General features: G+C 41.5%; 2 protein-coding genes across 6 annotated transcripts in view; both read left to right on the top strand.

Annotated features, from left to right (window-relative positions):
- The window catches only part of lats1 (large tumor suppressor kinase 1), a 777,671-nt gene that overhangs the window by 93,234 nt on the left and 661,341 nt on the right, over positions 1–23,096 (top strand). The gene's annotated exons all lie outside the window — the stretch shown is intronic.
- On the top strand, positions 176–16,907 carry gabrr2b (gamma-aminobutyric acid type A receptor subunit rho2b). Of its 5 annotated transcripts, none has more exons than XM_087297997.1 (9): positions 176–676; positions 2,546–2,652; positions 6,371–6,438; positions 9,787–10,010; positions 10,438–10,520; positions 10,600–10,740; positions 13,260–13,412; positions 14,315–14,511; positions 16,256–16,907. In XM_087297997.1, the coding sequence occupies exons 1-9, from the start codon at positions 564–566 to the stop codon at positions 16,562–16,564; spliced, it is 1,395 nt and encodes a 464-aa protein (XP_087154123.1). In that variant the 5' UTR covers positions 176–563; the 3' UTR covers positions 16,565–16,907. The 5 variants fall into 5 exon arrangements, with proteins under 5 accessions (XP_087154123.1, XP_087154122.1, XP_087154125.1 ...); XM_087297996.1 differs by having other exon boundaries at positions 422–676; positions 10,432–10,520; XM_087297999.1 differs by lacking the exon at positions 6,371–6,438 and having other exon boundaries at positions 451–676.

Raw genomic sequence — 23,096 nt, 5'->3', positions numbered from 1 at the left:
CATCATGGCAAAGAGAAAATAAATCATAAAATGTTACGTATATGCTTAAAATGGTCTTAGTTAAACATCAAACAAACATATTTAAAATAATATTAAATTCACAGGAGGGTAAATATTTTTGTCTTCAACTGTTTATACAGCTCAATTAATAATAAAATATTTTGACATCTATACCGGGGTCCAAACTGACTCTTAACACTTTTTAACTAATTTAATTTAAATAGGTGTATTATACCTCTTTAAAATATTATGTGGGGGGAAATAAACAATTAATAAGTGAAATGCGCTCAAAGATATTTTGTAATTTTAAGATCTTTTAGGGTTTCAAAGTAAACAAGATCAATTTTGAACAGAAATGTTAGATTTATCATTGGACGACCGTTTAGCAAACTGTTACCTCGATGACGCGCGCGGGAACACCAGCCAATCAGAGCGCGCGCTCAGCTCCGGCATTCAGCTCGGCGCGAAAAAAAATCTGTTAATTTCTGCTGAAGATGAAGGTGATGCGGAGACATGCTCCCCAGCGCTGCTGACTGTCAGATGCTTCAGGTTTTTCCTCCACAATGACTGTCCTTTTTCTGAAAGCGGCTCTTTTTGTATTGTGCGCTATTGCTGAGGGCGGAAAAATGAAGTACAGCCTCAGGAGAACAAACCCTCAGAACCACAAACACGGCACGTGAGTCCCGCTGCTCTTTTCATACTTCATTCAGCTTTAAAACCTGACGAGGAACTGTGGAGTCAGTCTGCTGTCTCTGTTTATTTAATCAAAACTATTTTGCTTGAGAGCAAAAGTATTGTAGATTGTAATTTAAGTCAAAAGACTTCAAATACAGAATGTTTAATAAAAATACTGTAATATATATATACAGCTTAAGTCAGAATTATTCGCCCACCTGTAAATTCTCTGTCAAATATTCCCCAAATGATGTTGAACAGATTCAGGAAATTTCCACAGTATGTCTGATAATATTTATTTTTCTGGAGAAAGTCTTATTTGTTTTATTTCGGCTAGAATGAAAGCAGTTTTTAATCGTTTTAAAATAATTGTAAGGTCAATATTATTCGCCCCTTAAGCAATATTAGTGTTGGATTGTCTCCAGAACAAACCACTGTTATATAATGACTTGCCTAATTACCCTAACTTTACCCTAATTACCCTAGTGAAGCCTTTACATGTGACTTTAAGCTGAACACTAGTGTCTTGAAGAATATCTAGTCTAATATTATGTGCTGTCATCATGACAAAGATAAAATTAATCAGTTATTAAAACTATTATGATTACAAATATGTTGAAGAAATCTGCTCTTTGTTAAACAGAAATTGGTGGAAAAAGAAGCGGGCCGATTAAGAATTCTGATGATACCTATATATATATATATATATATATATATATATATATATATATATATATATATATATATATAATTTAATTAAACATTTTAAAATACTTTTTATTTGCAATCTTTTATTTTTTGTAACTACAGTTTATAGTTTTGCTCTCAGACTAAATAATTTTATATAATAATATACAAATATACAACGTAAAAGAGTTGAAGGATGTTTAATTATAAAATGTCATATTTTAGGTATTAATTTTTTTAGCTCAGTGCAGTTTTCAATCAAAAGTATTTAGCTTGAGAGCCAAAGTAGATTGTAATTTAAAAGAAAAGACTTTAAATAAAGAACGTTTAATAAAATAAAGATTGTAATTTATATATATTAATAATAGAATTTTCACGATTTTAAATTAAACATGGGCAATGCGGTGGCGCAGTAGGTAGTGCTGTCGCCTCACAGCAAGAAGGTCGCTGGTTCAAGCCTCAGCTGGGTCAGTTGGCGTTTCTGTGTGGAGTTTGCATGTTCTCCCCGTGTTGCTGTGGGTTTCCTTCGGGTGCTCTGGTCTTGCCCCACAGTCCAAACACACGCGCTATAGGGGAATTGAGTTAGCTAAATTGTCCATAGTGTGTGTATGGGTGTTGCAGCTGGAAGGGCATCCGCTGCGTAAAACATATGCTGGATAAGTTGGCGGTTCATTTCACTGTGGCGACCCCAGATTAACAAAGGGACTAAGCTGAAAAGAAATTGAACAAATGAATGAATGAATTAAACGTTTTAAAATACTTTATTTACAATCTTTTATTTTTTGTAACTAGAATGTATAGTTTTGCTCTCAGACTAAATATTTTTGTATTTTAATATTATTATATTGTTAGTCCTGCAGCTCTGGCTCATTTTATAATTTATTCACTTTTAAAGCCAGACGGGAAACTGTGGAGTCAGTCTGGTGTCTTTATTATTCAATCAAAATATTTAGTTTGAGAGCAAAAGTAAGTGGATTGTAATTAAAAAGAAAAGACTTCAAATAAAGAATATTTAATAAAATAAATATTGTAATTCATATATACTTATAATATTGAATTTTACATTTTATTACTCTTATATAGGGTTAAATACTGCATGGAAACCTGAAGGTGAATAAGGAAACACCTTTAATGTCTGATTGCTTGACTGCACTGAAGCGCTGAGATGTTGTTGTTTTTTCAGTCCACTCTTCAAGAAGATGCTGGATGAAACTAAGACTCATGCGGTGAAATCAGAGCATCTGCTGAGTGTGGAGGATCACGACTTCACCATGAGGCCAGCATTTGCAGGTAAACTCTCTTATAGTTACTTTTTAGTTCTTAGTTACTTCCATTTACAGCCTCTTTTAAAACGTTTACAGACTCAGACTCAGCTTTATTATCCCGTTAGGGAAAATAAAATTGCAACAAGGTACCATAACACAGGCGAAGTTCCATGTACACATTAAAAAAATATTACCACACAACATCCATACATCAGTATATAGAAACATCCCCCTCCCCCCTGGACTCATTTAATGACCTAATGGCCACCATTATAAAATAATTTCTGGTTCTATTTGTCCTGTAAATAGGAACCCTAAAACGACGTCCTGATGGCAACAGCTGAAATACAGAGTACAGTGGGTGATCCGGGGTGCATAGGATACCCTGAGCTCTCCTTAGAACATAGTTATGGTAGATTACAATTAGACCAGTCTGATTAAAACCAATGATCTTGCCTGCCACCTTCACCAGGCTGCTCAACCTGTTCTTGCTTGACACGATATGCCACAATTCGGTCGTGGCATATCGTGGTGCGTACCTAATTCAACACCAGCGCTTCCCACACATAAGACTTTACCTCAGCGGACCTTTACTTTCACGTGGACTTTAATGTCATTTCTCTCTACATTATGGTTAATATCTATGCTTAAAGCCCTTTTCATGTAGCGCAAGTTCTCAGCTACTGATATCTGGGCTTCACACTGCAGTCATCAGTTTGACCTCTCGTAGGCAGCGTCCGGATGGATGAAAATTAGTCTCTGTCTGCTAATTGTTCCAGCAGCGCCCGCAGGGATCTTCAGTCACTAGCTTATTGTTGCGAAGGCTTTTCTAATTCACACGTTGGTTTTTCCTTTTTGCTTTCTTCAGAATGTTCTCAGTATTCATTATCACAGCAGACACAATCACATTCACATCTATATCAACATCCATCCCGCTGAGGGTTTACCCCGAAAATGTGGTCGTGTCTCAGGAGGGTAGTGATAAAAATGACGAGTTTGACAGCTCATTATTCAACATAATTCTGCTCTTTTAATTTTATTAACACCCCTTAACGTCACTTGATGTGTTCAGACATCATTGCTTTAATGCTGCATGTAGTGTGTCAAATCTTACATGGCAGTAAGTTGCAGTCCTGCAGATGCAGTGTGAACTGCTCCACTCTATACTTATCAGGGTTCGAAAATGCGATCGTTTTGGTTGCATATGCGCCCAAAATTTCATCTATGCGACCTCAAAATATATTTGGGAGCATTTGTGCGAGTGCATAAAATTGTTGTGCGACCAGTTTTCACAGCAAAATGTTCACCACAGGCGCTGAATTAGGTGGCATCCACGCATTAAGCATCTTCAAACCTAAAAAACACCAAACGCAGCGCTCAGGAATGGTTAAAAACAGTTGACATGTCAACTTCCTACAGTAAACAAAGCCTGCAATGTTTGTCCCGCCTTCAAGCTCTTCTTATTGGCCCACTGCTCTAGAACAGAACGCAAATGGATTGGTTAATATCAGCTGTCAATCACTCAGTTCCGATGACAGGGAGCTACATCTGGGAAAACGTAAAGGTCTGGATACGAGAGGATGAATACAACACTGACAGATTTAGCTTTAGAAACCAGATAAAGTTACAAATAATGGTATGTCTGATTAGTGGTCATGTGGTGAATGTCAGTCCAGCATTTACACTTTTCCAAGAGATGATAAAAGACTTCCAGTGGTTAAAGTCAGATATGAAAATGACTAAAGCATTCACTGTAAAGCTGGTGGGATGGAGTTTTCAGGTAACAGTGTTTGCCACTGAATCTACACATTTTAAGCACGAGATGTTCTAACCACACCGCGTTCACCATTGCTAAAGAGCATGCGATCACAGAGATGGAACTAATTGTCAGGGTTCTGCCACTCTGGTCTTGTAAATTCTTGTTTTGGTGGCAGAGCTCTGACACAAGCTCTGTCTGGTCCTGTTTCTGTCTCTGTGTGCGCGCGCCATCGTAGGTGTACGCAGAGTGTGCACGCTCCTGCTTGATGTGGCCGCACGGGCTCTGCGTGCCTTGGACGCGCGCGCTCTTGTACTCGTGTTTGTGTTTTCGTCTGTCTGCAGCGTGGATTTTCATTCCCAGCGTCTAAATCCAGCTGATTTCGGTTTTGGTCGGCGCTGGGATGAAACATGCAGGCTGCTTGTGTGAGCGCACGGTCTGTTCTTGCGTCTGTTGTCAAAGCACGTGGCTCTGTGTTTACATTGTGGTCACGTGCTTTTGTCGTGTGCTTCAGTGTTGTGCTTGTGTTGTCATGTACATGCGGTAAATGAGTTCTCTCATTGGCTGCATGTTCTTTTCCTGTTTTGTGTGAGCGCATGGCTTGTCTTGTATCTGTCATGCGCTCTCCCGTTTATTGTCTTGTCCCACCCCACTTGTTAACCCATTATTAGTTAATTATGTTCATCTGTTTGTGTGTTAATTTGCTCCTGCTTATAATCTCCTCATGTCTTCTGTTCTGTGCCAGTTCGTCATCAGATGTTGTCGTTCCCTGTCTTGTCTTGCCTTGCTCTCCAGATCGCCAGCCTGCCCTGTCTAGTTTGTTTGTTTATTTGTTTAATTAGTGTTTTTCCCCCTCGGGGTTGTTTGTTTTGCCTTTTTGTTTAATTTGTATTTTATAATAAATCCTTATTTTTTTGCAATTGGGTCCTCGCTCCCTTTTTCCCTCATCCTTCCTGAAACCCTGACACTAATATTGCAACTCATGAAAAGACAGTTTCTGCTATTAAGATGACGTATGCAAATAATAAGTTATATGTCAATATCATCTGTGCAATATCAGACAGCACCCGTGAGAACAGCACAGTTATTATTGTTAGTTCAGTTCATCACATTCACGTCAGGCAGTGTGTGCAGCAGGGCCAGTGAGCGCATGCAGATTTTTTTGTATTTGTTAGTTGTGATTAGAGTGTTAATAGGCCGATGTGTGTGCTTTTTCGCATCTCAAATGCCTCTCGCGAGTGCCGTTCTTGCCTGTGCTATTCTCGTGTAAACCCACCAGAGGCTGCTGTCGACTCACTGAATGATTGACTGGGCGACCGGCCAATCAACTGACCTACCCTCCTCCTTCCCGAAACCCAACCAATTTTAACCCGCCGTCCGCTCGCCTGCTTACTTCCCTAAAACCAGTCGATGGTTTACAAAAGCCGTCCAGAAAAAGAAAAGCCCTCGTCTGATTTTTACCACATGTTCGGATTTTACCATCTTCTCATTCTGTTATTCACTCGTTCGCTTTATTTTTTGGACTCTTGTCTTACCTGATTTCTGGAACTGCTCTTCCCCTGGACTCAAACCCGGTCGTCGTCGTGGTCAACTTCTCTCTGCGCCTCAAGTCCGCCGACGTACAAGACGAGCTAACTGGACAAACTGGTGGCAGCTGGAAGCGGTCAGCTGGTAAGCGCCAAAAGGAACGGTGTCATACCACCCCATAGCGTTGGCTAAAAAAAATGAAAGCAGCCATACGTACCTCCGGCTACATAATTCGCGGCCTCCAGAAACGTCTGCGCCTTAACACACCTCCTTTCTAGACCAGCACAACCATGACTCAATAAAGCGACGCAAATAGATTTGCAATTTAAACAACGTGGTGCAAAATGGGAAAATTAGGGTTGCATTGGTCTGATAATAGCAACAAATGGTGCTAAACACGTCTTGCGCCTTACTGCGCCGGATGTATGATAGGGCCCTTTGTCTTTTTTTTTTTGTTCAGGTCCAGCAGTGCCAGTGGGTGTGGATGTGCAAGTCGAGAGTCTGGACAGCATCTCAGAAGTAGATATGGTAAGAAATGTAACTAAGGGTGCTTTCACACCTGCCTTATTTAGTTCGATTGAATCGCACTAGAGTTCGTTTCCCCTTTTGGTACGGTTCGTTTGGGCAGGTGAGAATCGTACTCGAGTGCGCACCAAAAGCGGACCAAATAAGCATACTGAGACCTGCTTGAAGAGGTGCTCTCGGTACGCTTTCAAACGAACCCTGGAGCGGTTCGTTTGTTGTACGAATATGATCCGTACTAAAACAGGTCCAACCGCAAAAAGTACTGCACGTTTTGGATGCGCTGTGCATTATGGGATATGGAGGAAAAATATTTGTTGACAGCGCTTTACCAACAGAGAAAGAGAGAGAGAGAGAGAGAGAGAGAGAGAGAGAGAGAGAGGGGAAAACATTACCTGATGGATCATTGGTAATATTTCCGCAAGATGAGCATGTCGCAGTTTAGCTAAATTAATTCACGCCTCCTCCTGAAGTGACGAGCGATGCATTAAACACTGTTTTCCGGCCGCGCTTCATTCTCGTAATGTATAGTTTGTCTAAAGCAGGGATACAATCAGCCAGTTCGCAGTCTTCCCTCCAGAGTAAAAGGTTTTGTTTACCTGCGGGAGTTCACTGGCATTTTCTGCAGGTGAATTCTGACCAATCAATAAGCAGTTTAGGAAATATGTTCAACAACATCTGGCCAATGAGAGATGTGGATTTTGTCAGATGACTGCATTTTGGTTCGTTTCAACTGGTTCGGACTAAAGCCAGCAGACGGCAGAAGATGCAACAATGCATCATTTATTACCCTTGGTCCGGAGCAAATGAAGCGAACTACAGATGTGAAAGCACCCTAAGTTGAATGGTTCACTATAATGCAATTTTTTTTTTATTCCAACATAACTGATAAACAAGTAGTATATGTTTTTGCCATCATATTCATTACGATATTAATAAAACAACAAAGCTATTGCAAAATAAACAAACAAATAGTAATGTAGAAAGTAATGGAAATCTCCTGCTCTGCACATCTGCACTATAAGAATGACGCATGAGTGTTTTACAGTTGGACCAATGCATCATCTGTACCCATTTCTGTGATAAGGATGGGATTGTTATTCTCGTTAAAGTAGGCTACTAGAAGTCCACATCGGGGAGATTGTGTGGATTATTTATAGATCTCAGTGATTGCGATTAACCTTCCTTATGATCTGCTTTTATTTATCATATCACTGCTGGTGTTTACGAGTGAGCATGGATTTGATCTTACATAATATTCTATGAGTCATGCAGAGTTAATCCATGAGGTTTACCCTGTGACATCACTGAGACTCGGCCAATCAGAACCACACCATCCACATGCTGGCATGCCTCAGTGATGCCAACAGATGGTAATATTTCACAAGGCTTTAAGCAGTCTGGAAATGCATGTCAGCAGCTTGCATAAAAAAAACAACCTGAATAAGACTAAGTGAATTTGCTTTGTAACCATCAGCTGCATTTGAATTGTTGCACTAAGGTTCACTTAGCAGTTTTATTCTACATGAAGTTTGGGATCACATGATTTTATTAGTAGTGTAAGGATGACTTTGAGGGTTGTGAATTCATTTGTAAAGTTTTATTTGAACACACAAAGCATCAGATAGCCACTTTCTATGAAGGATGAATCATTGAGTTGATAAGCAGCAACAGTCCTGGCCATACAGTCAGACTGGCCATAGGAAGCACATTTCCTGATGGCATCTGGCCTGCCACCGTGATACTGGCCTGCCCCCACTTTTTAAAAACATCGCACCCCCCCCCACTTTTCATAAACATTACGCTTCCCCCCCTTTTCATACACATCGCGCTCCCTCTCCTAAACATTGCGCTCCCCCCCACTTTTCATAAACTATGTGCTATCCCCCTCCCCCAACTCTTTTCATAAACATCACGCCCCCCCCCCCCCACTTTTTTTAAACACGCTTTCCCTCCCCCCCACTTTTCATAAACATCCCGCTCCCCCCCACTTTTCATAAACATCCCGCCCCCCCCCACTTTTCATAAACATCGCGCTGCCCTCGCCCCATCCCCCACTTTCCATAAACATCACGCTTCCCCTCCCACTTTTCATAAACTTCGCGCTTCCCCCTCCCCCCAACTCTTTTCATAAACATCACGCTCCCCCCCCCAACTTTTCATAAACATTGCGCTTCCCCCCAACCCCCCAACTCTTTTCAGAAACATCATGCTTTCCCCCCCCACCCCCAACTTTTCATAAACATTGCGCCTACATGTATAACATTGTTTAACCTACATTGACATCTGTAGTCGAATTATTTGCCAAATGATTAAATGTTGGACTTTAACTGCAGTTTGGCTCTTTCATTCAGGGAATTCATTCATGTCCCTCGCGACAAACGAGATATTTGATTCGAGGAGCTGCTGTAAGCGTGTATTTTTCATGCAATGTTTGATACCGCACGGCGAATGAGAGAAAAAAACCCTCCGCATTTCCCGGAAACTTAGATGCACACGGCAGGTAGCGTCAGAAAGCCGCATGTGTTATTCCGGTCACAAAATGCGGTGAAAATCCTACACAAGGTTAAAGTTTGTTTGCGGTGCTAACATGTTTACACTCGATGCAATAGTTAGTTCGATACGAACAAACTGAATAAACAAAGAGCGCTGGTCGCTTACTTACCAAATCTGTAGAGACAGGACAATCACCAGCAACTAGAGCCGCGTCTTTATTAAGAGGAGACTACAAGCAAATCCAGATCTCAGCGTTTGCAGATGAGAACAGCTCTCAGGTAAACAATAATCCTCCTTAGACACGTAAGTTATTGTTGTGGAGCGTCGCGTACACTGTTAATCCACACGTGACTCTGAGCTCTCACAGAGAGAAAATGAAAACGAAACTTAACTGCAGCAAACTATAAAAGCAACACTTCACGCTTGTTTTGCCAACACAACGTGGCGTCTCTGCCGTCTAAACACTGTGACAGTAATGAATATTAATGAAGTTGCACAATAGAGCGCGCTGATTGGTTTGAACCAAGCCTTACTCATGCATTAATGCAGCACACTGTAAGACGTAATAAGACACACTCTGGCACAGACGTCCAGTCTGCACGCTGGAATACACGCTATTATCTCATGACCGTGACGCAGCTTCAAAAATTAGTTTCAAACCGGAAGTACGAATTTGCTTGAAATAACGCAAAAACAACCACAATTACACTTTTTAGTGAAATATAGGTGTCCTAATAGTGTTTTTAGCAGTGTGGGACACATATACCACTGTCAACAGCTCAACACATGTGTTTTGGTGTTTCGTGACCCTTTAAAGTATAAGTAAAGACAGTAATGCATGCTGGTGTTTTCATGCAGGACTTCACCATGACTCTGTACCTGAGACACTACTGGAAGGACGAGCGACTGTCTTTTCCCAGTAAACACAATAAGAGCATGACCTTTGATGGCCGGTTGGTGAAGAAGATCTGGGTGCCTGATGTGTTTTTTGTCCACTCGAAGCGTTCCTTCATCCACGACACCACCACAGAGAACATCATGATCAGGGTTTATCCTGACGGACACGTGCTCTACAGCCTCAGGTGATGACCACACACACACACACACACACACACATCACTCCAGCTTTACTTCATAATCATGTCTGAGGGTAGAGCTGCTCGATTATGGGGAAAAATCATGATCAAGATTATTTTGGTCAGGCATATTCAATTCCCCTATAGCGCATGTGTTTGGAATGTGGGGGAAACCGGAGCACCCTGAGGAAACCCACGCCAACACGGGGAGAACATGCAAACTCCACACAGAAACACCAACTGAGCCAGCCGAGGCTTGAATCAGCAACCTTCTTGTTATGAGGCGATTGTGCTACCCACTGTGTCACGTTGCTGCCCCTATTGCTTTCTCTTCACTCAATTTTGATTTATTATTGCTGTAGGCCAAAATAGAAATGGAATCTCAGTGAACTGAACAGCTCTATCTGAAGGTGTTTTATGTTTGGAGTTTCAGGGTGACCGTAACTTCAGCGTGTAACATGGACTTCAGTCGGTTCCCGCTGGACACTCAGACCTGCACACTGGAGCTGGAGAGCTGTGAGTGACCTACAGTAATGTTATTAAACATCACTAATGTCTGCAAACCTGCTGCTGTGTTCCTCTGCTGTGTGTCCAGATGCGTACACCGATGAAGACCTGATGCTCTACTGGAAGAGCGGAGATGAGTCTCTGAGCACAGACGACAAGATCTCTCTGTCTCAGTTCCTCATCCAGAAGTTTCACACCACCTCCAGACTGGCTTTCTACAGCAGCACAGGTGCACACGTGTACTGTAAACCAATGAGCTAGAAACTACTTCAGTTTCAGAAGATACAGGCTGTCTACTGGTGCAAAACCTGTTTCCTGATTATTTTGCCTGTTTATTAGTTTCTTATACACTTTGCACAAGCAGATAACATATAAAGGCCAAACACAGTTTAAAGGCATCTGATTTCAGCAGCATTCAAACACTTATTCATTCATTCATTCATTCATTCATTTATTCATTCATTTTCTACCGCCTTTCCGGGGCTGGGTCTCGGGGGCAGGAGTCTTAGGAGAGAACCCCAGACCTCCCCCTCTCCAGACAATTCCTCCAGCTCCTCTGGGGGGATGCCAAGGCGTTCCCAGGCCAGCCGAAAGACATAGTCCCTCCAAAGTGTCCTGGGTCTTTCCCAAGGCCTCCTCCCGGTGGGACATGCCTGGAACATCTCCCTAGGTAGGCGTCCAGGAGGCATCCGAAACAGATGCCCGAGCCACCTCAGCTGACTTCTCTCAATGTGGAGGAGCAGCGGCTCTACTCCGAGCTCCTCTCGGGTGTCAAAGCTCCTCACCCTATCTATAAGAGTGCGCCCTGTCACCCTACAGAGGACACTCATTTTGGCCGCTTGTATCCGAGATCTAGTCCTTTTGGTCATGATCCAAAGCTCATGATCATAGTTGAGAGTAGGAACATAGATTGACCGGTAAATCGAGAGCTTTGCCTTTCGGCTCAGCTCCTTCTTCACCACAACAGACCGGTACATTGACAGCATTACTGCTGCCGCTGCACCAATCCACCTGTCAATCTCATCCTTCCCTTACTTAATAACAAAACTCCAAGATACTTGAACTCCTCCACCTGGGGTAAAGACTTTCCTCCAACCTGGAGATGGCAAACCACCTTTTTCCGGTGGAGCACCATGGCCTTGGACTTGGAGGTGTTGATTCTCATCGCAGCCACATCACACTCAAGGCAAACCAGCCCAGTGCATGCTGCAAGTCCATATTCGATGAAGCCAACAGAACAACATCCTCTGCGAATAACAGAGATGAAATCCTGTGGTCCCCGAAACGGACCCCCTCCAGCCCAAGTCTGCGCCAAGTTGTTTTTATGGACAGCTTTCAGACAGATTTATATAAATGAAGCTGACTTAAAGACATAGATATATACACTAGATATCGCATAGGGACCCTGAGCATGCGTCAATAGCGCCGCCACATTGGTACAGTGCTCCCAGGACAAATGTCATTCAACCGCACTAGTCAAGACAGTGTTATCACGTGAAGATGCTGGATTTTACTGTCTACGGGTGTAGTAACGAGCAAACAAAGCACAAAGGCAGAACATTTCAATGGTAATATTAAGTTTTTTTTGTTTTTTGTATGTTCTGAACTTTCGTGCTAATCAGGTAACGTTATTGATGATAACAGTCACTTACTGCATTCACCATACGGCAAAGCAGCTCCAACTCGCACTAAACACTCGGCTTATGCTAGTTTTCTTGAATAAAATCATCAAACAATGCAAAAGAAATATGACAACGAGATGCTGCGCTGCCAGAAACTTATATAATTGTCGGCTAACGTTAGTGAAAGGGTCGTATCAGGGGATTCATTCACAAACGAATCGCTCCCTCCGTCAGTATGAGAAGTGAAAGCAGGAGAGGAGCTGTGTTTCAGGACATGAGTAGATCAAATTTAACAGGGAGGGTGAATAGTACATTTCTGTACACACAAACACAAGCTTTTTGTCAGGAATGCCCGTGCAGTCACTGATTCATCAATGTAGAAAAGTGATGTAAATTATAATTTTCGTAATTAGAAAAACAAAAATTACATTCTAACATCCAGGAAAACTCCCGATCATAGATATATGTGTGTATGTGTATATCTCTGGCTTTGGATGGCCACAGTCCTCCACTGTACCTTGGTCCCGCATTCATTTCAAAGGAGCGCTACCCTGTACGAAGATGGCGGCACTATTGACACATTCAGTCCAATAGACAACAATAGGCCAGGTGACATCTAGTCTATATATCTATGACTTAAAGAGATTAGTTCCTGCAGTTCTTTTATTATAAAGATGTGCTTTCTATTTGTGCTTCTCCATTACACACACAGCAATCCTTAATCATCTGACAGACATCCATCCATAGACCTCTTAGATAAAACAAGGCTAAATTTGGGCCATGAAAACGTAAAGCTAGATCATTCATCAGATAGACAGATCCGACAGACTTCACACGTGTAGTCTTTCATTCCTGTGTATTTAATGACTTGTCTAGTTTTGAACTATTGTTACTTGGTTTTCACTGACAGCCCAAATTTAGTCTTGTTTCAGCTTATTGTCTATGTTTGGATATCTATTAGATGTTGTTTAAACACAAAAGTGCTTGGTGGCCAGTAGAACAGTAAAGAAATGAATATCTGATTATCTTTATTGATTCCTAATGCAAGTTTTCTGAAATGCTTGATGTGTGAGCTTTCTTTGGTATCATGGCATTTGAGTAAATCTCCTTTCATATTCTCCTGCAGGTTGGTACAACCGTCTGTACATCAACTTCACTCTGCGCCGCCATATTTTCTTCTTCCTGCTTCAGACGTATTTTCCCGCTACTCTAATGGTCATGCTGTCGTGGGTGTCCTTCTGGATCGACCGGCGAGCTGTTCCTGCCAGAGTCTCTTTAGGTGAATTTACTGTATAAACTACAGCAGGTCTTGGGCCGAAGGCTTACATCAGTTACTGCTTATATAAGTGCACATCAGGCCGATCTACAACACAGATATTCTTACTTGTATGAGTGTTACAATTAAGAAAAGTTTATTCATTTTGTTTAATTACTGCTCATTAAAATTTACATGAAACGGAAGTTATCATATTGCCCTTTGCTTCACTATTGTGACATACATAATGGTCCAAAAATGATAAAAACATTAAAGGCAGTGCATTCCCTAAACAACTGGAAGCCCCTCCCTAAAGTGCTGATAGCCCACCCCTAAACAACTGATAGCCCCTCCCTAAAGTGCTGATAGCCCCACCCTAAACAATAGGGTGATAGCTTCACTCTAAAGCACTGATAGCTCCCCCCTAAAGCACTGATAGCTCCACCCTAAAGCACTGATAGCTCCACCCCAAAGCACTGATAGCTCCATCCTAAAGCACTGATAGCTCCATCCTAAAGCACTGATAGCTCCACCCTAAAGCACTGATTGCTCCACCCTAAAGCACTCATAGTTTAACCCTTAAGTACTGATAGCCCCACCCTAAAGCATTGATAGCTCCACCCTAAAGCATTGATAGCTCCACCCTAAAGCATTGATAGCTCCATCCTAAAGCACTGATTGCTCCACCCTAAAGCACTGATAGCCCCTTCCTAAAGCACAGATTGCCCCTCCCTTAATCACTGATAGCCCCTCCCTAAATCACTGATAGCTCCTCCCACAATAAATCTGGTTGGGACCTCTAATTTCGTCCAGTGTCACCTTTAACACATAGTAGACATGAAATAGTAATTTTGACTTAGGCTTTTGCACAAAAGTCTAATAAAATGCAACTGCAAACCCCCGTATGTCACTGTGATATCGTGCAGGCATCACGACGGTGCTCACCATGTCCACCATCATCACCGGAGTGAACGCCTCCATGCCCAGAGTTTCCTACATCAAAGCTGTGGACATTTACCTGTGGGTCAGCTTCGTCTTTGTCTTTTTGTCTGTACTTGAGTATGCTGCTGTAAACTACTTGACCACAGTGCATGATGGGACTGATCGCAAGTTAAGGCAGAAGGTAAAAACACAACTGATCTTTAGGTATATTCAACAGTCTCATTTTGTCAACAGTCATTTCTGCTCTTACTTTCCTTAGTCTCCCTGTTTAATTCGCCACGTCAATTTGTTTTGTTGGCAGATTAGTTTGTCTGCTCATGATGTCATTGCTGATGTCATTGGAGAATATTCTATATCGAAATCACTAGCAGAACTTCAAAGTGTTTATTTCTGCATTTCTTATTGTTGGAACAGCTTGGGTAAACAGACCAATCCCAACAGACTGAGTCATTGTACAAATCACTACAGACTGGGTCATAAGACCAATAGAAACAGACTTGGTCATCAGACCAATAACAACAAACTGGGTCATAGGACCAATCACAACAGACTGGGTGATCAGGCTAATTATAGCAGACTGGGTCATTTGACCAATTTAAGCAGACTTGATCATTTGACCAATCAAAGCAGACTTGGTCATTAGACCAATCAAAGCAGACTTGGTCATTAGACCAATCACATCCGACTAGGTCATCAGACCAATCACAACATACTGGGTCATCAGACCAATCACAACCGACTAGGTCACCAGACCAATCACAACATACTGGGTCATCAGACCAATCACAACCGACTAGGTCACCAGACCAATCAAAACATTCTGGGTCATCAGACCAATCACAACCGTCTAGGTCACCAGACCAATCAAAACATTCTGGGTCATCAGACCAATCACAACCGACTAGGTCACCAGACCAATCAAAACATTCTGGGTCATCAGACCAATCACAACCGACTAGGTCACCAGACCAATCAAAACATTCTGGGTCATCAGACCTATCACAACCGACTAGGTCACCAGACCAATCAAAACATTCTGGGATGTGAGACCAATCACAACCAACTAGGTCATCAGACCAATCACAACATTCTGGGTAATCAGACCAATCACAACAGACTGGATCATTGGACCAACCAGCAGACTGCATCATCAGACTAATAACAACAGTCTGGTCATCAGATCAATTACAACAGATTGGGTCATCGGACCAATCATAGCAGAATTTGGTCCTTCAAACAATCACAACAGACTGGGTCATTGGCCCAATTACAACAGAATGGGTAATCAGACCAATCACAACAAACTTGGTCATCAGACCAACCAGCAAACTGTGTCATCAGACCAATAACAACAGACTGGATCATCAGACCAATCATAGCAGACTGGGTCATCGTACCCGTCATAGCAGACTTGGTCATTATACCAATCACAACCGACTAGGTCATCAGACCAATCTCAACATACTGGGTGATCAGACCAATCATAGCAGACCTGGTCATTGGACCAATTACAACCGACTAGGTCATCAGAGCAGCCACAACAAACTGGGTCATCAGACCAATCACAAAAGACTGGGTCATTAGACTAATCAGCAGTAATGCACACTATAAGACTGTGTTGATGACGTTGCATGCAAATCAGCCTGTTGATTGAGACTGCCAAACCATGAACATTTTCTGACCCATAATAGAAGCGCTTGTACTGTACTTACTGTTTATAAGGCTGACTGCAAAGAATGCATCAGCGGGTTTGGTCCATATTAGGTCTTTTTATTCTTTTAATCAAGAAACAGTAAATATAACGTTGCTTTCAGCGGAGAACATGTTTATGTATAACCAATGTTTGTTGCCAAGCATAAACAGAAAGAAAAGCAGATGTAAATAGACCCTAAATAATAACAAGTGTTTGTGTTTATCCACTTTAGACTTTACCTGGCACATGTGACATATCCAGCATGAGGACTATGATGCTGAATGAAGCGTATGGTAGGCCTGATAGCAATGGTCTGGCAGGATACACTCAGACCACCGTCTCCTCTGAGGAGCCTGCAGAGAAACAGGACCCCATAGCAGTGTGTCTGTCTATAGGACCAGAGGTCAAAGGAGCCAAGAAAAGGACGCTCAGAGGGCTGCGGATCATCCAGAACACTCACGCCATTGATGCCTACTCTCGCATGATCTTCCCAGGGGCCTTTATATTTTTTAATCTCATCTACTGGTCTGTCTACCTCTGAGTGATCATGGCTCTCGCTTATTTTACTTACAGTTGAAGTCAGAATTATTATTACACAGCTATTTTACCGTCTTTATCTCCACAGCTACCTGTCAGTACAATTATGAATGAAGACACTTCAATCCCGGTTTGTGGACGTTAAATCAGGTTTATTTTGTACATTAACACAACGCATATCCATACAGCACTGGATATTAACATGTATCCTGTCACATTTGCTGTGCAAAAACAGTGCAAAGATAAACGCGTGTTGTGTGTGTGTGCATGCGTGAACGACATTGTGTATGACTCATCGAAAGGCTTGAATTAACCACAACAAATACATCAAATAATCATTGGGAAAGTTCTTACTGTCGTGTTTCTCACAAACGTTACATGAGATCTGCTTCCTTCATGTCTGTCACTGCGCTGTTTATCTGACGCAGGCGGAGATTGAGGCACACTCTGACAGGCACATGGGAACAGTGAACGAGGAGAACCAGCATTAAAGGCACAGGCCATAAAAACTACTTCATGGTTGTGAAATTTCCCAGGTTCAGACAGCTATAATAAATAATCTGATGGGTGTTTTGAGCTGAAACTTTACAGACGCATTCTGGAGACACAAAAGGCTTAGGGAGCTTTCACACCTCGTTTGCCCAGTTAGCGCAGTTCGTTTGGCATATGTAAAACCACCCATCGCGCTCGGATCTGCGCCAAAACAATCGCTCCGAGATCGCTTGAATGAGGTGGTCTCAGCTGGATTGAAACTAACTCTGGAGCGGATTGATTGAAGTAAGAAAGCGATATGATCTGAGCCCAGTTAATCACAGTGTATTATGGATATGTATTAGGCATACGGCTATATGAAGAGAATTATTAGTAGGGCGGGAGGTCATTCCAGACATCCCAAGTCTCCCGAATGTTTCGTTACTCCAGGATGCCCGCAAACGAGTGATAATCTCCCGGAAATCGCGCGTCTCCTTTCCGGTCCTCAAATACGTTGCACTTCCTTCTCACCCCTCCCCATCGCATCCGTCCTCTGTCTTCAGACATGTCGCGCGCTCCCTGTCAAACACCACCAAACCACTACCATTCCCCTGACAGCTGAGCGCGACTGCAAAAACAAAACGTGAAACTGACTAATGTGAGGAGAGTTTACTCACACGTGACTTGTTTTAGCTCTTTTGGTCCGTTTAGAAACTTTGCCGTGTAAAAGTGAACCGCACCAAGAACAAAGAGCAACAATGTAACGATTTTAATTCCTGTTTCAGAACAACTGAATCGATTCACAGGTGTGAACGCACCCTTAGGATGCTTTTACATTTGTGGTTCTCTTCATTTGCTCCGGACCAAGGGCAATAAATGATGCATTGTTGCATTTTCTGCCATCTTTGGGTTCTTTTCACACCACACTGCTGGCTTTGGGCCGAACCAGTTGAAAAGAACCAAAATGCAGTCATCTGACAAAACCCACATCACTCATTGGCCAGATGTTGAACATATTTCCTAAACTGCTTTTCGATTGGTCAGAATTCACGTGCGGGAAAACGCCAATGGACCTCCCGCAAGTGAACAAACCGGCAAACACAAGATGTCGCTTTTTAAAGCCATCATTTCATCTAAAGTGATGTATACAAACTATATAGTATAGTACAGTGGACACCAAACTTGTTCCTGGAGGGCTGGTGTCCTGCAGACTTTTGCTCCAACCCTAATCAGACACACCTGAACAAGTTAATCAAGGTCTTACTAGCTATATTTGAAACACCCAGACAGGTGTGTTGAGGCAAAACCCTGCAGGGACACCGGCCCTCCAGGATCGAGATTGGTGACCCCTGGTATTGTATGAGCAGGGATGGCAATGCAGTGGCGCAGTAGGTAGCGCTGTTGCCTTACAGCAAGAAGGTCACTGGTTCGAGCCTTGGCTGGGTATTTCTGTGTGGAGTTTGCATGTTCTCCCTGCGTTCGCGTGGGTTTCCCCTAGGTGCTCTGGTTTCTCCCACTGTCCAAAGACGTGTGGTATAGGGACATTGGGTAGGCTAAATTGTCTGTATTGCATGAGTGTGAATGAGTGTTTATGGTTGTTTTCCAGAGATGGGTTGCCGCTGGAAGGGCATCTGCTGTGTAAAACATGTGCTGGATAAGTTGGCGGTTCATTCCGCTGTGGCGACCCCAGATTAATAAAGGGACTAAGCCGAAAAGAAAATAAATGAATGACTCGTTGAAATTGACATGAGGATCCTCAAGGCTCTGTGTTCAGCGCTCTTCTGTTTTCCTCATGCATCCACAATAGTGTTACAAACCTTAAGTCATTGGAGTTTCAGGATGATATAATGGTCATTGGCCTGATCACAGATGGTGATGAGGATGTAAAAAGATAGGAAGTTCAAGCAAGGACAGTAACCTCTGTCTGAACAATAGTGAAACTATGGAGATAATCGTGGATTATGGAACACATCAGAGATGAAACACACACCTACATACACCTGTGGTCAAAACCGATGTTAGTGCCTTCTCTTTTCATAGATTAAAGATGGCTAAATAACATTAAATATCTTGGCCCATGTCACTGTTGACCGGAGTTCAACTGATTGTATAATAGCCTGTTGTAGGAGTGGTACAGTAGCGTCCTGCAGAGTCCTTCAACTCATTATTTATAGGTTTTTAAACGGGTTTTAAAGAAATAATAAAGAAATAGTGTGATCTGTTGGATCTAGCACAGTGCTCATTCAGTAAAGGCACAGCTAAACAGATGCATTTTAAGTCTTGATTTTAATGTGCCTAATGTTGGAGCACATCTGATCCTTTCTGGAAGCTGATTCCAGCAGTAGGGGGCGCTGTTAGTAGCTTAAGGCTGGTTCACCCTGCTTTGACTGAACTCTTGGAGTTTCTAATTTCGACAGTCGGGCACATTGCTTTTGATGTCGTCAATCTGGCAGCCTGCACTTAAGTGTGTTTTGAACCAGGTATGCAATACCTAGTTCAACCACTGGATGTCAAATTTACATACTGCACCTTTAAGTTCATTGATTCATTTTCTTTTCGGCGTAGTCCCTTTATTAATCTGGGGTTGCCACAGCAGAATGAACCGCCAACTTATCCAGTATATGTTTTACACAGCGGATGCCCTTCCAGCTGCAACCCATTACTGGGAAACATCCACACACTCTCGTTCACACTCATACACTACTGGCAACTTAACTTACCCAATTAACCTATACCAAGGACGTGTTGGGGAAACTGGAGCACCAGGAGGAAATCCACGCCAACACGGGGAGAACATGCAAACTCCACAAAGAAATGCCAACTGACCAAGCCAGGGCTCAAACCAGCGAGCCCTTGCTGTGAGGCGATTGTGCTACCCACTGCGCCACCAAGACAGATGCTGGTGTTTGTCTCGGAGCCCTGGTTTTACGCAGCGGATGCTCTTCCAGCTGCAACCCAGTACTGGGAAACACCCATACACACTCAATCTCACACACACACTCGAACATTACAGGCTGTTTTTAGTTCATCCAGTTTATTTATAGCGCATGTGTTTAGACTGTAAGGGGAAACTGGAGCACCAGGAGGAAACCAACACGGGGAGAACATGCAAACTCCACACAAACACCAACTGACCCAGCCAAGACTCGAACCAGCGACCGTCTTGCTGTGTGGCCACAGTGGTAACCACCGTGTCACCACATTTGTCAATTTGTATATTTTTATTCTTTGTTTTGCTTTGTATGTGATAGTGAGTGTTCGTGTAATGCAAACCAGGCTTTGTAATGGTTCAACTTTCAGCCGTGGACAATGACCCAGTCAAAGTGAATGCACAATTAGACTAATCAATAGTAAAATCCATCAGCTAGTCAGTTAGAACAGATGTGTTTGTGCTGGAGAGGCATTAACGCACACATTTATGCACTGATTTCATGCATGACAGCGCTCATTAAGTGTCATTGGCTCAGTAATGCCATTTTAAATGCAAATATCCCCTTTCTTGAGATGTCTTTATCATGATGACCTATAAATACATTACAGCCTGGTATGTGTTGCATGGTGCTAACAATGCCAAGACTCTTGGTTTGATCCACAGGGAAATGAAATGTACAGGCTACCTTCAGTACAATGGTAATCAAAGCGTCTGTCAAATGCATAGTTGTAATGCAAGATTAAGGGTTAAGGGTGGGGTAGGTGTACGCATTAAAACAGCTTATAGGAGGAGGAGCTGGAGGTGAGCTTCACCCAAGTGGCTCTGCAGTGAGCACACTTTTTCACTACTGACCTACTGTATTATTGATAAATAGATCAAACATTTTACAACCCACATAGCAAAATATTTCTGGCCCACACAATCAGCTTTTGCCTGGCCCACATGCTGCAGTGAATTACGGTACATGACTAGACCAAGTCTGGCTTCCAGACAAGGGCCAAACACGGACCATATCTGCGCCAAGTCTCAGCCAAGTTAATAACTCATAACTGGGCCAGATATGTTGGTGTGTCACAATTGCAATGAAATTGACAAACACATGAAGTGTTGTGCTTTAGACACACTATGGATGTGCTTTTTCCTCAAAGTGACCTGATTGGTAGATTTTTTTTTTTTTACTTAATTATTTTAATATATTTTAAATGTGGGTCAAGACAGGCCAAACACACATGGCCCACATATCAATTTTTTTAATCTGGGCCAAATGCTACATTTAAACACAGGCCATGTTTGGCCCACATGCTGTATGCCAGTGCCGGATGAATGCCTGCTGTGCCAGCTTTATGCCAAATCTGGGCCAGAATTCTTTGCAACCAGGGAAGTAACCTTTGTTCTAAATTTTGGACTATTTCTTAAATCTAAAAATGAGTAATAGGAAGGTGTGAAGCTCATTTTAAAGTTAATTTTAATACTAACTAGGCTATTGTTGTTATCTGGGAATTGTCAAATGTACTCTTAGAACGGCTAAAATTATTATAATTATAATGTTTTAATATTTATTATTCAATTAGCCAAAAGACAGAGTTAAATGTGCTGGTCATTTTTTTTACCTATTAAATGAGAATAAGCTACAGTTTTTTTGGTTAAAACTTTAACATTTCTTTTTTCTAAATTGGTATTTTGAAATTAAGTTTTTTTTTTTTTAATTCTAAATATTTAGAAATATTTTGGTCCATAAAAATAATGGTTATGATGACCATCCGACAAGCTAATCCACAAAATATAGCGCTTAAAATGTCACTTAATGCAGTGTTTAAATCTCATAAATAAACAGTAAATGGGGGGAATAACTCCAGATAGGTCCAGTTTTTCAGGAACAAAAAGAACCACCCATTTCACCAAGCTGACTGCGGTGTGTGTATTTCTTTCAACACGTATATGAATAAAAAATTAGGCCTACATACATACATGGGCCATTCTTCAAGTACGGGCACTTTTAGCCTTGTGAAGTTGAGTAAAAAAAAACTTGTTCAAAATTAACACAGCCTCATACGTTAAAACAATTTATCTAGTTTTAAGATCTGTAAGAGGACAAACTTAAATAAGAAGAGAAACATTTTGCCCATCGTGAACCGAACAAATTCCAGCACATCTCAATATACAGCTTATTTCAAAATGAGATAAATGATGGCAGTCAAATATTGTCTAAGATCATGTATCTAGTTTAACCAATCTTTCCATAATATATATATAATAATTATACATTTGTCAATAAAATTAATGACTTGTATGCTGAATTGTGCACCTGTCACACTCTTAAATTGAATATTAATTTGGTTTGGAGCTTATTAGAAAATAAACTGAATTTGTATATTAAATGGAGCATGTGCTTATACATTGTGAATACACTTTTAAATGTGTGATGATGAGAACTTTTTAAATATGTTTTATAAATGTGTGTGGTGATGGAAATGACATTTCTACAGTTTATTGTGAAAAATGAAAGATAGCTTCAGAGATTCGCTTTGAGTTTATTCTAGCCTTTCATGTCTACAAAACACTCGTAATTTTGTTTGGTTTTAAAAAACATATTTGAAGGTACAGCATGTCTGGAAATGACGTAGAATAAATGTATTTCCATATCAAGCAATATTTAACTTGATTTATGTTCAAGTGTTGTTGATAATCATTAAAGTTTCCTCCATCTTGAAGATGTTCATTTTCATAGAAACCACCTCAGTAATCTCACACAAACTTGTTAAAGCGACATTACAGTGTTGTGCTGGAAATGACAGTGCGACAGCTGTATTTTGTATGAAAAAATAATATTGATAACAGTCTCAAATTAATAACGATAAAATATTTAAATTATTTCACTAGTGCTTAATTAAGATACATTAATAGTTACCAGATAAATAATATTTTAATATGTTATTATCAGTGTTGAGGTCTAAAACTCTGAGTGTGCGACAAGGTGAATAATGCACTCTAAAAAAACATTGAGTTATTTATTTAACCCAGTGGTTGAGTTAAATACTTTATGCTTTGTTGGGTTATTTTTAACCTTTATTAGGTTATTTAATAATAACAACCAGTTGGATTTAATATTTGGTGCTTTGTTGTTGTTGTTTTT

The sequence above is a fragment of the Danio rerio genome, chromosome 20 (genome assembly GCF_052040795.2).
Source record: "Danio rerio strain M-AB ecotype USA chromosome 20, GRCz13ab, whole genome shotgun sequence".
Lineage (NCBI taxonomy): Eukaryota > Metazoa > Chordata > Actinopteri > Cypriniformes > Danionidae > Danio > Danio rerio.
The sequence above is the reverse complement of the archived record's forward strand: the minus strand, read 5'-3'. Positions and strand labels throughout refer to the sequence as shown.

Excerpts from the sequence above, each read along its gene's own strand:
- gabrr2b (XM_087297996.1), top strand. The coding sequence starts at position 564 with ATGACTGTCCTTTTTCTGAAAGCGGCTCTTTTTGTATTGTGCGCTATT. Across the intron at positions 6,439-9,786 it reads GCATCTCAGAAGTAGATATG|GACTTCACCATGACTCTGTA; the intron begins GTAAGAAATGTA and ends GTTTTCATGCAG. Across the intron at positions 13,413-14,314 it reads TCCTGCCAGAGTCTCTTTAG|GCATCACGACGGTGCTCACC; the intron begins GTGAATTTACTG and ends GATATCGTGCAG.